Source organism: Rhamphochromis sp. 'chilingali', assembly GCF_963969265.1.
Source record: "Rhamphochromis sp. 'chilingali' genome assembly, chromosome: 13".
NCBI classification, from domain to species: Eukaryota; Metazoa; Chordata; class Actinopteri; order Cichliformes; family Cichlidae; genus Rhamphochromis; species Rhamphochromis sp. 'chilingali'.
The window spans coordinates 20,853,069-20,869,768 of NC_137940.1; the positions used below are offsets into that span (position 1 = coordinate 20,853,069).

General features: G+C 41.5%; 1 protein-coding gene across 1 annotated transcript in view; it reads left to right on the forward strand.

Annotated features, from left to right (window-relative positions):
• il1rapl2 (interleukin 1 receptor accessory protein-like 2) overlaps positions 1-16,700 on the forward strand; it is a 520,306-nt gene that overhangs the window by 401,656 nt on the left and 101,950 nt on the right. The window contains exon 7 of the mRNA XM_080901026.1: positions 11,535-11,609. Coding sequence (XP_080757152.1) covers positions 11,535-11,609 — 75 coding nt within the window. The remainder of the gene's footprint in view (positions 1-11,534; positions 11,610-16,700) is intronic.

A 16,700-nucleotide genomic window follows, 5' to 3' on the forward strand; every position in this document is an offset into this window, starting at 1 on the left:
ATTATGATGCGCATAAAGTATAAATAAATATATCCAAATGCAGCTTAGTCTGTTTTTTTTTTCTTACCAAGCAGAGGGACCAAGCTAGACTTGACCCAAAATGCAATAGAAAATTTTACATTTTTAATACATTTTGAAGCAGTTACAGTAATGAAAATACATCAAAGGTGTCACTTTAGCTCATCGTGCTATTTATCCCCCCCCCCCCCCTCCCTTTTTTTTTTATTTTTACCACGATTAACCAGATTGGACCAAAGATGTACGATGTAAATGTCTAAAATATAATATATTAGTTTTCTTTTTAATTTGTACCATCCTGAATGTTTTCAGCAAACACATATTGCCAGCCAGACACCAGATGATCAATTTTGCACATCCTTAAAGTTCATTTTAGTGTCATTATTTAACTATGGTAATGTTACTGATTGTCATTTTGTTAGCTAATGCTACAACTATTTCTATAGTGAAATCAGAAAACAGGAATATAAAAGTAAGAATTTATAATAATGGAAAATGGAAAAGCTTTAGGGCGCCGGCCCTTTGAGATGCCTGCACTAGACTTACCGCTCAATCTTTATCCCCACCCTCACCTGCTATCACGAGCTTTGGGCAGTGGCTGCTCCTCCCTTAAAGAGGCTGAGGAGTTCAGCCACATGTTTTTAAAGAAATGGAAAACTTTGTTACTGATAGCAAAGCAAATAGTAAAATCCTCCCTTTTTATGCTTCCCTTAACTTTATTTTATCGAGCTACCTTCCACCAACCGATTTCTGATTTCCTTATATAAACTGTTCAGTCATTATGTTCTTTTATTTTCTTCTACTTAATCGATTGCTACTTGACTTGCTTTTATTGTGTGAAAATAATTCAAGAAGCTGATGCTTTACTTTCCACTTCGGCATCTTGACGGTTATTCAACCTGTTTAATACGAGCCATTGTGAGAGATTGAAAGCACTTTAGCGTACAGATAGCAGAAAGATAATTAGCTTAATCTCCATGGGTGGCTGAGTCCCCTTCAGCCACTATGATGGAAATAGTGTGCGTTCCCATCCATGCTGTCGGTGGGACCAGCGGCAGTTAGGTAACAGTCCCTTAACTGATTTGAATCAACTAATTAGAATCACTAACTACACTTCCTCCCTCCCTCTCTCTATCACACACAGATACACATGTCTGTGTTTCAAACTGGAGCTGCAGCAGCCAGCTGTGCTCGTCGATAGCTTCTCGTTATTCATATGCCGCTTATTATCTGTTTTAGTGTTCAGCTCTAAGTCATCGCGATTCTTTCTCTTTCAATAATTGTCTTATATTTCCTGCTCTCGCAGTTCTTAGGTATCATTTTTTGCAACTAGCCACAAGAGATCAAAAATCTCTGGGGGTCACAGTCTAATGGGTCTTCGTTGTGATCCTCAGAAGAGAATTTTACCTTCGACTGAGACTCATCGGCAGGCTTCAGTCACAGTTCCTGCATTAACGCCTGTTACAATTACATTTTAAATAAAAGGATGTATTTCATGGTATTTCTGTGATGTGTTAGTGAAAATGTGAATATAAGTTTTAAAGTTCCCTGAAAAGGTTTTGTAAAAAGTCGTTTTTACAGTTCACTGTATGTTTTTGTGTCGGGTGGCAATTCTAACACTGCAAAACAAACTATTTGAATAAACTGGAATTGAAATGAAATGTTCAATTTCCTTTCTGCAAAATGCAAAAGACAAAACGCCTAACCAGTCAGTTTTATAAGATGGAGAAAAGTAAAGTGACACTCTCTACACTTTCTGCCAGTTAAAACTGTTCACCTCGTACCTGTCATATCCAAGCTCGTCTGTGTTTTTCTTTTCATCTGCAAACCTCTCTCTCCCCTCCAGAGCCCTTCATTTTTAATATATGCCTTTAATCATTCAGCTCAATGTGCAGCGTTAAGGGAGAGCGTTTGTTTCCTCCATCAGGGTGTCCCTCCAGTGTGGCACTGCTCCTGAGCAGATGGTATCTGTGATAAGGACCTACAATGAATATGCATCCCTCACCTCGGCACTTGCACCGGGGTCACATTAAAGCCCATCGATCTCACACACACACTTGCTTTACACTGCGTCCTCCACCTTCGGGCCCGTTCCAAAGAGTGCTTGTTGCGTCAGAAATTGGCCTCGGCATATTTCACACAGCAGCAGATCATCACACTGACATTACAATAAAGCTAAACTGCCTGAGAGTCAGTTTTCTGTTACTACAAGGCTTTTTTTTCCCTTGCTACTGATGATGATTCACGCTTCACATTTTCTTGGAAGATCTTAAAAAGGTCTAAGAATGTGTATGTTTGGAACAACACTTAAAGCAGTGCAACACACTTAAGCAAACCAGATAGTTTGTTTATAAAAACATGTTTTTTATTTAGCCGTCCCTCTGATATACCGTAATTCCCGGACTACAGAGCGCACCTGATTAAAAGCCGCATGCTCTAATTTTAGAAAGAAAATCAATTTTGTACTTGTACAAGGCCGCACCGGATTTTAAGCCGTATGCGTTTCACTTGTAATATGAGATATTTACACAGAAATATTACACGTGAGGATTTTTAACGTTTAATTTAATCCGTAAGGTAACATAAACATGGTAACATAAACGTTATGGTAACATACAAAAATACATACTGCAAATGCTTCTTTTCCTCGAACAGCAGCTGTAACACGGCTTCCTGTAAGTATACGTACGTATCAGTAACACACAAATTACGTTGCTTATGGTTTTTTTACGTAACAGTGCACAAACAACATTACAACTCTTAACAACCGGTAAAAATATATACCGTGCACAAAAAAATGCATTAGCCGCACGCAAGTATAAGCCGCAGTGTTCACAGTGTGGGAAAGAAGTAGCGGCTTATGACCCGAAAACTACAGTAGTCATTTCAAATCCCGTCCATCCTGGTCAGTCTGTTGCTTTAGATCAGGGCTGTCCAACTCCAGCCTCTGACTGACCAATTGATATATGTCCTCTTCGTCTCAGCCACCTCTCTCAGCACTCCTGTCTGCTTTCTTCATCTCATTTTTCTTTACTAACCTCTGTATTTGGAAAAAAAGCCTATCCTTCCTCATTCCACCACCAAGTCCCATCTTCTTGGCGCTGTCCCTCACCAAACTATGAACTAGTTACCGGTATCTGGAATCTCTTCTCTACCACCAGGAGCCTGATTCAACTCTGTGCAGCATTCTTTCATCTTCAACTAACACCATTTAATCCTTGCAGCTTTCTCAATTTACCAGTCATAGTCCCTACATTAACATTTAACGTCCCTACTCTCACCTCTGCTTTCCTGGCTTTCCTTCATTCCTGCTGCTTCTGAACACCCTGTCATAGAACCACGGCCGACCCGGCGGCATTTCCATGCTTTCCAGGATCTTTTATTCTTTCCAGTTGCTGTACAAACACTCGGCTGCAGCTTTGCAGCTCCCAGCCAGGCACATACCACCAACAACAACCACCATTCAGGAGCTGGTTCACCCTTTAAGCCGGTGAGGCGTGATTGCGGATGCCGCGAAAAAAAGTGATCTGAGTAACTCTGAATGCTACCAGTCAGGCTGCTCTGAGTATTTCACAAACTGCTGATCTGCTGGGATTTTCCAACACAACTATCTCTCGGGTTTATAGAGAATGATTCGAGGAAGAGAGAAACAGATATAGAAAAGAGAAGTGAACAGCAAAGAAAATGCCTTGATGATTTTAGAGGTCAGTAGAGAATAACCAGACTGCTTTGAACTGACAGGAAAGCGACATTAACTCAAATAACCACCGATTACATCCAATGAATGCAGACACGCATCAGATGTCTCAATTTCTACTGAGACATTCTTGTGGTAGGGTCAGACTTGGATCCATCCGTCCTCGTATCAATGGTTCACGCTGCTGCTGCTTGTAATAGTGTGGGGGATATTTTCTTGGTACACTTGGCTCCTTAGTACCAACTGAACATCTTTTTAATGGCACAGCCTGCTCGGGTATTGTTGCTAATCATGTCCATCCCTTTATGAGACAGTGTGCCCATTTTTAAGGTGTTTTCTATCAGGATAACACAACAACAGCAACTGTGTGATCCTGATACGTCAATTCAGACCAAAATCTTTGAGTAATGTTACCCACACTTGTAGTTTAATTTATGCAACAAAGTATTATGGGAGTTCTAAAGGATAAAGGGGTCCAACCCACTTCTAGCAACGTCTGTCTAATGAAGTGTCCAGTGACTGTACATCAACTGTTTCTGCTGACTGACTAAGGCAACTCTTTATCAAATCTAACTGATTGTAAAGTTAAAGATTTTAAACACCAGTAAGTACGTTTTCTCTTTGGTACGGTCACCTCGAGTTTTGGCAGCTCGTAATGAAAACACCAGCGTCAGTACGTCATTATGAATCTGATGTCTTTGTTTGTGTTGAATATCTCTGTCAAATGAACAAACTTGCAAACATTGCTGACGTATATTGACATCATTTCTGAAAGGTACCAGCTGACTCACAAGTCGCTCTCAAAGTATCCCAGCATAAAATGAATATGCATGTGTGACTCATGTACACACAGACACACTAGCAAATAAATAAATGCTCATGCATGGAAATTCACACTCATTTTTCACTAACATGTTCACACACCCACACAAGCTTATTTGCATATCAGTGGGTACGTTCGTGTCTGGCCTACATTCACAACAGTAACGCTGAATGCAAAGCTTACACGCATATATGAACACACAAGTGCACGCACTCTCTTTCTCGCTGAAAGTGTTCACTCCATCCACTGAGACAACACAGATAATTCACAGATAAACATGCATACATTTGCTGCAGTTGTGCACAGGTGGCACTTTTATTTTTACTTGGTTTATAATTATTTTCACGCACGTCTCTGGAGCAACCCCAGCCTGTCCTTCTCTGGCAAACCTCTCCAGATCCTCCAGATTTAACTGCCTTCTAGCGAGGACCCTGGTCTTTGGTTCACCCGACAGATTTTAAAGTCAGGACGTTGTGCAGGCCAGTCAGCAACGCTCACTTTGAACTTCTGGAGGTCTTTCTTCACCAGGACGTGTGTTTTGGGTCATTGTCATGTAAGACGACAAAGCTATGTGCCACGCCCAGTTTTGCTGCTGACCGCTTTTGGTTTTCTTTCAGAATCTTCACACATCCTTCATGGTTTCTTCCACCTTGATGAGATTCCCAGTTCCAGACACACTGAAGTGTCCCCACAGCATAATGCTCCCACCACCGTGCTTCCCTGTGGTCTCTCTCCTCCTGCTTTCTCCAAACATCTTAGTTTAGTCTTATCTGACCAAAGGACACTTTGAGTGGGCGACCGTGGCTCAGGGGGTTGGGAATCGCATCTGTAACCGGAAGGTCGCCGGTTCGATCCCTGGGCTCTCTGTCCTGGTCGTTGTGTCCTTGGGCAAGACACTTTACCCTACTTGCCTACTGGTGTTGGCCAGAGGGGCCGATGGCGCGATATGGCAGCCTCGCTTCTGCCAGTCTGCCCCACGGCAGCTGTGGCTACAACTGTAGCTGCCTCCACCAGTGTGTGAATGCGAGAGTGAATGAATAGTGGTATTGTAAAGCGCTTTGGGTGCCTTGAAAAGCACTATATAAATCCACTCCATTATTATTATTATTATTAGAATCTTTCTCCAGGTTGTTCTTAGTGTACTTCACACATGTTTGTTGTGATTGTAGAGCTCTTGTTCATCCCTGTTGTTGTTTTTATGGTACTCTACTCCAGTCTGGCTCTAAGACATTTTTCTTGGTCTGCAGCATCACAGTCATTCCTGTGCACAGTTCTAGTGACTGTTATCTTTGATACTACATTTCCTGACTTGGCTAAGTTAATCTCTTGTGTCTAAGCAGTTGTTCCAAGCTCTTTAGAAACGTCTCTAACTATTGGTCTTCGAAATCTTTCTCGTCCTACCTCAGTCAGGCGTGTTCTGTCCTGGGGGTCTCTCTTTGAATTTCTTAATGATACTTCTCACTCCATTTCTTGGCATTTGGAAACATTGTGATAACTTTGTATACAAATAATTGATGATCCCCAAAGAAAACTCATCCTTAGAACATCTACTGGCCTTTAATCCTTTTCTGCTTTATATTTCACAGGGGCTAATAATTTAATCCTCAACCGTGCTTTTGAAATGAAGTGGAAGAGAAGTACAAGAAGTATGTCTGTGTCCCTCTTTGTAAAGCTTTGCTAACATTTGATTAAAAAACATTCCAGTAATGTTTCACTTTACTTTGAATAGGGCATGACATACATCCTCGATGTATCCACACCCAGCATAAATGTCTCCCGTGTCTCTGCCCATTCCCTGCTTGGACATTTTACAATTTCCCAAAAGGTCAAATCAATTTGATATACAGAATGTAGAATCTGATTATGCACACTTAACAGCACAAAATGTGCGCCTTTTTTTCTGTTGCCTTTTGAGAAGAGGAGGAATGACACAGTGGATCGGTCCACAGCAAGCGCTTTGGCTGAGATTACATTAACAGTCATTCACAGCCAGTTAATATACAGTCAACCAGGCCAAAGGTAGACAAAAGCTTCCTTTTGTCTACCTTCTGGCCTGAACATATGATAATTCATTATTTGATGTTTCTGAGCATTTACTGCCCAGAGAATATTTAATGAGGAATGAAAATCACACATTTATTGGATCTCAAATCTTTAGTTTTGAGAATCACCGAATGTAAACCTAGTATGCATGCAAGAACAGGGTGCCTTTTTTCAACCAGTTGGTTTCAGTTTTTTTCTTATTCTTTTTCTTTGCAGAAGAAAAAAAACAACATTACTGTGGACATGAACATTCAAAAGGTCAAAAATCAAGCAACCCTTGAAATGCTGAAGTCATTCCATTTGCAGTCCCAAATATTACGGGCGAGGCAGCAGGAATAATGATCATTATGTTGAGAAAATGGCACTGATTTGTAATATTGTTTTTAATGCTAACAGGAGAGCTATGTCTCAAAAATTTCAAATTCGAGTAGAAGTTCACATTAGGTTTGATGACATAAACAGTTTTTCTTCCATCCAAGATTCAAGCTGAAGGAAAGCAATGGTTTAATCTATGTGAGCACCTGCAGAGCTAAAATGATCAGAGCTGGGTGATTCTTATTGACAGACATGTTGCTCAAATTACTTGGAAATGCTCTAAAGTTTCTGACCCTCAGGCACAGTAATATATGACAACAGGGATGTGCACGCATTTACAGCTTCCTTGAATTGAACAAAAATGCCAAAGTTTATACAGCATCCTCTGTAAAAACTGCACTAAAATAAACGTTGTCTACTTTATGTGGGGTCTAGCACGTGATTATTACTGTGCCCTGCTGAATGTGCCACACTGCAGTGAACTGTGTAACTATAAAAGGTCTAAGTAAAGAATCATTTTCAATTCAGTCCAATTTTATTTATACAGCACCAAATCACAACAACAGTCGCCTCGAGGTGCTTCATATTGTAAGGTCGAACCTACAGTAATACATACAGAGAAAAACAACAATCATATGACCCCCTATGAGCAAGCTCTTTGGTGACAGTGGGAAGGAAAAACTCCCTTTTAACAGGAAGAAACCTCCAGCAGTCAGTAGTACATTTTCCATCCATCCATCCATTCGCTTCCGCTTATCCTTTTCAGGGTCGCGGGGGGTGCTGGAGCCCATCCCAGCTGTCATAGGGCGAGAGGCAGGGTACACCCTGGACAGGTCGCCAGTCTGTCGCAGGGCCAACACACAGGGACAGACAACCATTTGCGCTCACATTCATTCGCACCTAGTGACAATTTGGATTATCCAATTAACCTATCCCCACAAGCTGCATGTCTTTGGACGGTGGGAGGAAGCCGGAGTACCCAGAGGGAACCCACACAAACACGGGGAGAACAAGCAAACTCCACACAGAAAGACCCCGGCCTGATGTTGGAGTTGAACTCAGGACCTTCTTGCTGTGCGGCAACAGTGCTAACCACCATGCCACCGTGCTGCCTACTTTCTTTAAGTCACAACACATTTTGGGGTCAAGTTGAAAGGAAGGCAGATGTAAAAGTGAGGTCAGAGGTCAAATGCGATGCAGTGCGGTATTTTGAATCTTTATATGGTACATTCAACGTGTCGATAATACACACCACACATGTAAGAGTCGTGGTTTCTAAGTTTAAGGGTTTTTGGCAGTTTTTGACTGATAAATCATTAAGTCGGCCTTGAAAACCTCAAAGGATGTTCAGTCAAAACTTGTCAACTTCCCGTGCTTACAGACAGAAGGACATGCAAATATGACCACAAACATAATCTCCTTGGTGGAGGAAAAAAGAAGAAGAATTAGTTGTAGGTATGTCAGCAGTTAAACCACACCATGTGTCTAACTTCTAGAGCAGTCCTAATGAAAACAGGCAGCAATTTGTGCAATCAGCAGAGTCACCTCACAGCATGCAGACTCTGGGTTTGAACCTCCTAACCCCCCGGCCATTGGTAGTGCCTGCAGGGCTTGCCTCTGTTTCCTACCACAACCCAAACAGATGCGTGTCAGGTTCAGTGGTGAGTCTAAATTGGTTATGGTTGTGAATAAAAGGTCAATTAAGCGTATAGAATAAAGTGCTTTATGAATACATGAGTCAAATTAGACCAAATGTGGCTAAAAAGCTCTTTGAGTTATCAGTAAGTGTGAGGTAGATGGCAAACCATTTCACGCCACTTATTCCACAATCAGTTTTCACCCAGTAGATCAAATTGCTGCTGTCCTCCATCGTCAAACTCAGACTGAAAAGTGTTGGAATTCAATTTTCTATCTTTGATTGTTGTTTAGTTTTAGTTCAGCCCCAGTCCTGTTCTCAACAACCTCATTTCCAGCAGCAACTGTTTTTAGTTTTGATAAACCAAATGTTTGCTACTACTTCTCGCTGATGACTGAAATTTACATTTATTTTCTACACAGTACAGCCAAAAAAACAAATCCCAAGCATATTCATTCAGCAGGTCCTCTTTGCTTTCATTTTCTGGTATTTTCAGTCTCCATTTGTGTCCTCACACCTCTCCATTTCATCATCGATTTAAACAATAACACAACCGAAAAGCAGCGAGTTACAATGAATTGTGGAAACACAGTGTTGTTGTTCTGTCCTATGAATTTTTTATGCGTTCATCGCTTCTTAGATGGTAAAGAAGTACAAAAACAAAGACTGAAATTAGCCATTGTGAATCACTGCTGCGGGGTGGAAATTAATCATGTGACGCATCTGTTGGCGCCGTCCTAGCACGCACGTAAGCACCGACAAAACACACCCTCTGCATCACTGGTGTCCTGTAATTTTCGACACAAGCAACCATTTTCAAAAGTTCAGCGATCTCTAATTCCTGCTGCTGCCTTTCTATGAGCCTGGCTGATACACGTAAACAGCAACCCCATCATTAACATCTATTTGAAGCAGACCTTTGATTTTAATTCAAGTTAGCGCAGACTCAGAACACTCACAAACACAATTTTTAGTCTTTTTCATAGAGAATTGACACATGCATGTACTGTTGATTTTCTAACCACATGACACATGGAAGCAAAGTCCAAACTCAAAATGGGAGATTATGGAAATATTATATTCAAAAGGACAGTTTACCGCACATAAAGATATATAGACGATTAAAACATGGATACAGCACCATTGTTTTTTCACAAAGGGACACATGAGCTCCCAAATGAAATTGTGAGCCATGAAATTTGAAACACAGTAAGCCAGAAAGACTTACAACTGTAAATGGGGGAGGATCTGTGCAGCGGTCGTATAGATGTGTATAGCGAAATTATGGGAAGATTGTGAAAGAGGAGAGGAAAGTAAAAGAGGAGTGGAGCACAGAAGAGAGGAGAACAAGAGTAGGTCTAGGTGAAGGGTTGTCTCATTAATCTTAAAAGGGCACAGCGGCACCTTCAGAATGCAAATGAAACTATCAGTCTTGTCACAGAAACACGAGGATGGAGCGATGGAGAGATTGACAGTGTTACTGAGGGGAAAGGAAGAAGTAGAGAAAGAAAAGAAAGAAGAAAAAGAGATGGAAAGAGAAACCTGTGTTGAGTGCTTCTGCCATGCTGCAAAAGTCACATAAAGAGCATTTAATCCAACGTGGGAAACTATCTGTTTCCTAAAAGTCAAAGTAATTAAGGCGTCGTAGGTGAGCGAGTGCTTTTCGACTCTATATTTACTCCTGATATTAAGCCTCAGCTTTGTTCTTGCGCTTGTTTGTGTCTAATGGATGCTGAAAAAAATGTATCAAATGAACCAAGTGTTGATTTTCACACATAACACTTGCAATCTTTATTTTTATGCTCGAGCAAATCTCGCACCACCAAACATTTGGCAATAAAATAAAGTTGGATAAAGCTAGAAAAGAACCAAACCACTATAATCTAAAAAATATATATCGCTCTGCTGTAATGCACGTGTGCATATGATCATATGGATTAAAATCTACGTTTGTTTGGCTTCATGCAGGATTGTAACCCCACACTTCCTGGTAGAAGTTCAGTGATGTGCTTGTGATATTGTACCATTGTGCCTAATCGCCTATGCAGCACCAGATCTGGTCTGAAAGACACGTAATTGGCCAAAGTCTCTTGTCATGGCCTAGATTTTGTAAAGCTTAAAAACAGAGCTCACAGGTGGTGCAGGAGTCTGGTCTCCTCTGAGGCTGTTTGAATTACAATCTGCTGAACAGCTCTTAAATGTAAGAAGCTTTAATAGCTCTACAACCCAGCTGACTGATGGTTGATGTTAATTCTCACCTCCTCCTGTATGACAGGGCATTTTATGCAAGACACTGAACCCTGAATTGTTTCCAGTATAAGCCAAGACTTTGAATAGTAACTCATTTTTAATGATCACAATATGAGTTAATCAGCTGGTGCTTAGTTAACTCCGGAAACCACCTTCATGTGCTCAGACACAGAATAAATTACGTGTGGAATAGGACAGGCTTTTAAGGGAGGACAGCAGTATTGAGGATTGTTAGACACTGGGAGGTGGTGAGGGGGGGAAGGTGTCGGGCAGCACGGCGCGCTGGCTTTTCAGAGTCAGTGAGGTAAAATGGGAAGGTGGTAGGAGTGGAAGCAGAGAGCGCTGCTGGTCATCAGAGGACAAAGGCAGTTCATCAACAGGTTCACCTGCACAGGGACAAGAAGGAATCATTAGGTGAGAAAAGTTGTGTTGTGAGCTGTCTCTGTGACTGAGGCAGCATCTAGTTGGTGTGACTTTATATTTGGCTTTGTGATACTGCAGGCCGTTGATCAATTGATGGGGGCAACGGTCAGCTCTCCCTCGGGGCTCTTCCTGGCAAAACACTGCACTTTCAGGCTCTATGCCTGCAGTACAGCTGTGGTTTTCCCATTGTTTTTCTATCAACAGCGTAATGTTGTAAAATGAATGTTTCTTTCTAAAAATGGCAACTCTGTAAAGTGATAATATATGTTATGTCCAAAGCCCAGCATACTTTTAATGATGATCTCCTTCCTCTCTTTTTTCTCTTTCAGCTCTCCAGACCACACAACCTCCCAAGGTCCTTTTCCCCCCAGACAGACAAGACACAGTGATAGAAGTCACACCTGGTGAGGAACAGCAATTCCTCTCTATTTCTTTATCCTTGGTTTCGGGTGATGATCCTCTAGGTCCTTATTTTTAGAATGGCATCTCCATTCTGGGTGCAAAGTGCTCATCACTTTGGTGTCTCTTCGTGGAATGGCGTGCTCCATCAGGGCGTTTCCACGAACACTTTGGTTTCAGCCTGTGGCAGCGCATGTGATCCGTTTCACTTTACTGTGGCCTTTCAGGCATGCGTGAACTTTAGCGATGGAAGTCTACTTGAATGTGTTAACGGTTCTGCATCTTGATGATGAAAGATGCAGCTAAGCGTACAAACAGCTGATTGATCGATTCTGCAGATCTGTCATTTACATTTAGCAGTCATTGTCTTTTTTTAACTACTGCAAATAAAATATTTAGGGTCGCCTCACAGGAGTTAAGTTAGTGGAGATTATTAGCTGTGTCCCAAAACCTAGGCCGCATCCTTCTGAGGACCCAGCCTTCGCGGTCTACGTGGGCCGAAGCCTTCAGATTTGCGTCACTGCTGTCTCAGTGGACTTTAATAAACTCGGTGTAAATTCTCGATGTCTCACACTTCTGTTTAATCAGTTTTTTGTTTGACGTTTATTCAGCTGTGTGAAAAAAACGGAGGAACCCACCCGATGGATTAATAAAGTTTTATTGAATCTAATCTAATAATTTTAATCTCAGCCAAACTGATTTACTCACAAACAAATAAAATACGGAAAAAAGCCAAACAATAAGATTTTTAGGTTATCTAACTGATTAACCTGACTAGTGAAAGACCGCGGGGATCTGAAAACATTTTGTGGCGAGAGTCCGGTGTTCTCGCCGGCTCTGGTGACTCTGGTGGGTAACAGACGTCTCCGAAAACGTTGGAGCACTTTTGTAAATATGTGGTGTCTTGATAAACCGAGCAGATATTTGAAGTTTACACAGCTACATTCTCGCCTGAAAATATGTTAAAAGTTTTATTTTGTGACCCAGAAAGAATATTAAAACTTAGTAGCTGCCACCATTGTTGGTCCATTTATCGTTGGGGTTTTCTCTGTATTATTATGGGGTCTTCACCTTACAATACAAAGTGCTTTCTGGTGACTGTTGTTGTGATTTGGCATTTGGATATGATTGGCAGTACTGTGATGGGATCCTGCCCAAAACCACATCCATGACCTTGACTTCTACTCTTTCTTCCTGTACATGTATGTGAAGGGAACACTACTTCAGCATTTGAATTTCTCCATTGTCGTAAATGGCCTGTATTTATATAGCGCTTTACTAGTCCCTAAGGACCCCAAAGCGCTTTACATATCCAGTCATTCACCCATTCACACACACATTCACACACTGGTGATGGCAGCTACATTGTAGCCACAGCCACCCTGGGGCGCACTGACAGAGGCGAGGCTGCCGGACACTGGCGCCACCGGGCCCTCTGACCACCACCAGTAGGCAACGGGTGAAGTGTCTTCCCCAAGGACACAACGACCGAGACTGTCCAAGCCGGGGCTCGAATCGGCAACCTTCCGATTACAAGGCGAACTCCCAACTCTTGAGCCACGATCGCCCCGTGGCTCAAGACTTAAAGACATAAAGACTCAAGACATAAATCATGACTTGAGAAATTTCCCATATACATTTCAGTCAGTGTGTTTTTATATGAGCAAACTTCTTCTAAGTTTAGCCTGGTTTGTGAATCAGACTGAAGCCAATTGGCCAAAAATAATCACATCAGCTGGTATAGCTCCTTGGGGCTTTGTAAAAGGATACTTTACTGAACCCTGAAGGGTCATTGGCTCCTTCGGTTAGAAAGCTAGAGGTCAGCTTTGACCACTGAACAGGAGGCAGAGATTTAGAGTCTCGTGTGAGATAATGCAGAGACGGTGGCTCGCTGAGCCTGTCACCGTGCACTTTATCCATTGCAGTCCCGTCGCGTCTGTGTTCTTTTATTTCCCCCAGTCAATGACTAACAATGACTTATGTGCAGATATGTTCTCAAACCAATTTACTCTGCGCTTAAATATTTGCAGCACCCACACGGCACTCGCCGCAGAGCTGTCTTATCTACTGATGCGACCTGGCAGAGAGTCAAAACCGTGACATTTAAAAAATTCCCGTCCTTTCACTTCGACTCATCTTCAGTAGATGATTTTCAGATGAGAGTAAAAGTTTGTTTGGATTGGTAATTTATATCAGCCTCAAAAAAATGACATTTAAGTGCCGTCGCCGTAGCAATATAACGAAAGCAACAGGAAACGTGACGTCTAACAGGAAGGTGAAGAAAAAATCTATAAGCTGCTCATGAAAAACCAAGACAGGTGAGGTGAAGAATCTATGAGAGAAACATGAAAAATTCAGCGCTGAAAGGATCTCATTAAGATTTGCTTGTGTACCAATCAGTGTGCGCTGTGCTCTGAGGATGGCCCAGTTGGCCTGCCTTTGTTCCCAGCTGCACGTGTGTGTGTGTGTGTGTGTTTGTGTTGTAGGGGGTTGTAGAAAACAGTGCCCATTAGAAAGGTGTGCCCTGCTGGCAATCAGTGTACATGTAGGCCTTAGGGCCTATTTTTACTACCATCAGGATCTGGGATTGGATGTGTGCACAAGTCTGCGCATTTGTGTGTTTCCATTAACTCCAGATTGATGTAGTAACAAATAGGCCCTAAGGCCTCTGTACACTGATTGCAGCAGGGACACCTTTTAATGGGCACTGCATTCTCACCCCTACCAAACACAAACACACACACACACACACGGCCACAGTGTGACCCTGTGGTACATTTTTAATTATCATCTTGTTTTAACCTGGGGGAGATTTACATCAGCAACCACAGTTATGTTCTTCATTTTCCTCCACCCCCCTCTCTCCTCCACTCATCTGCTCCACTCTTCTTCTTTATATTTACACTTTCACTCATTTTTTTCTCTTCTTTCCATCCTTTTATTCTTTCTGTCTCATTTCATCTTTGGTACCTTCACTTTCTATTTCCTTTAATATCGGTTTTATTTACTTTTTCCTTCTCTCTGCCGTCCTGCTCGCCACCGCTTTTGTCATTATTCCATAATGCCTTGGGTTATACATGCGATTTCCTGTTACTATGCCGACATGGTCTAGAGGCAACAAACAGACAAAAATAACTATTAAACATAAATTTGTGATATTTGTGTTAAAAGAAATCAAAAGTAAAATCAGAAAAGCTAACAGTGTTTGAGGAGTTCTACACACGTCCCGGATATCCTGGAAATTCATCCTTACTCTGAATGTGCAGCTTTGTAATAAATGTTAAGTACTACTGCTAAGGATGAGCAACTTAAATATGTGAAAGAGATGAGAATAAATGAGTTATTGGAAGACTTGCTGTGTTTTTATCTAATCAATAGTAATACTTTGGATGGAGTCCAAAGAATAAAATATGTTTTCTGCCTCTTTAAACACATTCAGAGTTTCCATCTCTTAATACATTTTTGTTGCCAATTAAACTCTTTGATTGTTTCCAAACTGTCACAGTCAGAAATATATTCAAATTGGAAGTCAAAAACAAACATTTCCAAAACTGGGCATGTTTAACTGAGTATTCAGGAAACGATCAGTTCCCATTATTTTTCCCAGCATAACAGAGAAATGGAAGTGACAACGCAGCCTGACAAACGGAGCATAAAGATTGAGAAACAATGTGAGTATAAGATCAGTGTTGCTGAAATTATGAAACACCGCGATATGACTCGCAGTTTAATTTAACACTGTAAAATGTGCTTTCTGCTCATCGCAGGCTCAACAAATTAAGGTTCATCATTTAATTCAATAATCATTGTTCTCAGATCGATATTTAAACCCGGTGAAGCTCAGCTAATTGTTGGACTGTCACACGCCTCTGACGTCTGTCCATCCATCTTTCTCAGACATCCACCCTAACGGCCTCCAACTCTGATTTCTGTTTCCATCTATCTGTCAACTCCTCACAGCAAAGTGTTGCTATTCTGATGACCAAGCTGGATCTATGATCCAAACACAACCTGCCAGCTCATTTCAAATCTATCGCATGTGACTCATTCAGTGCAGAGGGTGCCGCTGTAACGCTGTCGTGCTTCATGTCTTTGGCATCAGTTTGGGATTAGTTGTTGTTGGGATACTTTGGAACCATTTCATTGATTTAAGGCTGTTATTTATTGCCTGATTTGCATTGAATGGGCAGAGGAAGAACTAAAGAGTTCAAAATCTCTCTGCGGGCTGGTGACTGGGACGTCATTTTGAAAGTAGTCGCAGTTCTAGAACTTTTCCTGAGTAACAGCCCCATCTGAGATTTTTAACATGCACTCATTCACGCGACCACTAGAGGTCTACTACACAATCAAACTCAGCCATTCATAAAATTCAGAGCAAGCTTTTTAAGGCATCTAAATGCTTCACTTCTTTTTCAGTTTTCTCCTTTATTGAGATTCTTTTAAGTGATTCTCTGTTTTATGGATGTTTTTCTTGTTTTTGGCTGCTGTGAGACATAAATAACATAATAGCAAAATAATATCTAAATAAAGTACATCTGACCTTATATTTAGATTTTATAACACAACGAAATTAATTTGCTTCCAAACTTTTTGTTTTAAGACAGAAATATTGCTAACATCCAGATTATAAAACAACCAAAGTTGGCTTAAAGTTGGTCCGTCTCCCCTTCATAGCTGTGCTGCTGCTGCTTTTAAATCCCCACTTTGTGTTAGACTCACCCAACCTTCATGTCAGGGATCGTCACCAATGATGAGAGTCGGGTCTCCAGCTGTGACCCAGAGACCAAAAAGCAGTGTTTAGTAGTAACGTGTCCAAGCCCGAAGGTGGCCGATCTGACCGGCAGCGTTTTTTGTGTTTTTTACTGACACTCTCTGTGTTTTGTTCCATAAATTATCCTTCAACCAGTCCTCAGCTGCTGATGTTCATTTCCCAATGACACGCCAAGCACTCTGGGAAATTAAATAGCCTTCATGGAAATCACCTAAGCACACACAGGCACACAACCTGTGCTTTTTAGAATTATGCAGATGAATTATCCACGTGGACGTCAGGTGCACATTCGCCAAATTTATTCTTGATTTTGATAAACATTTGA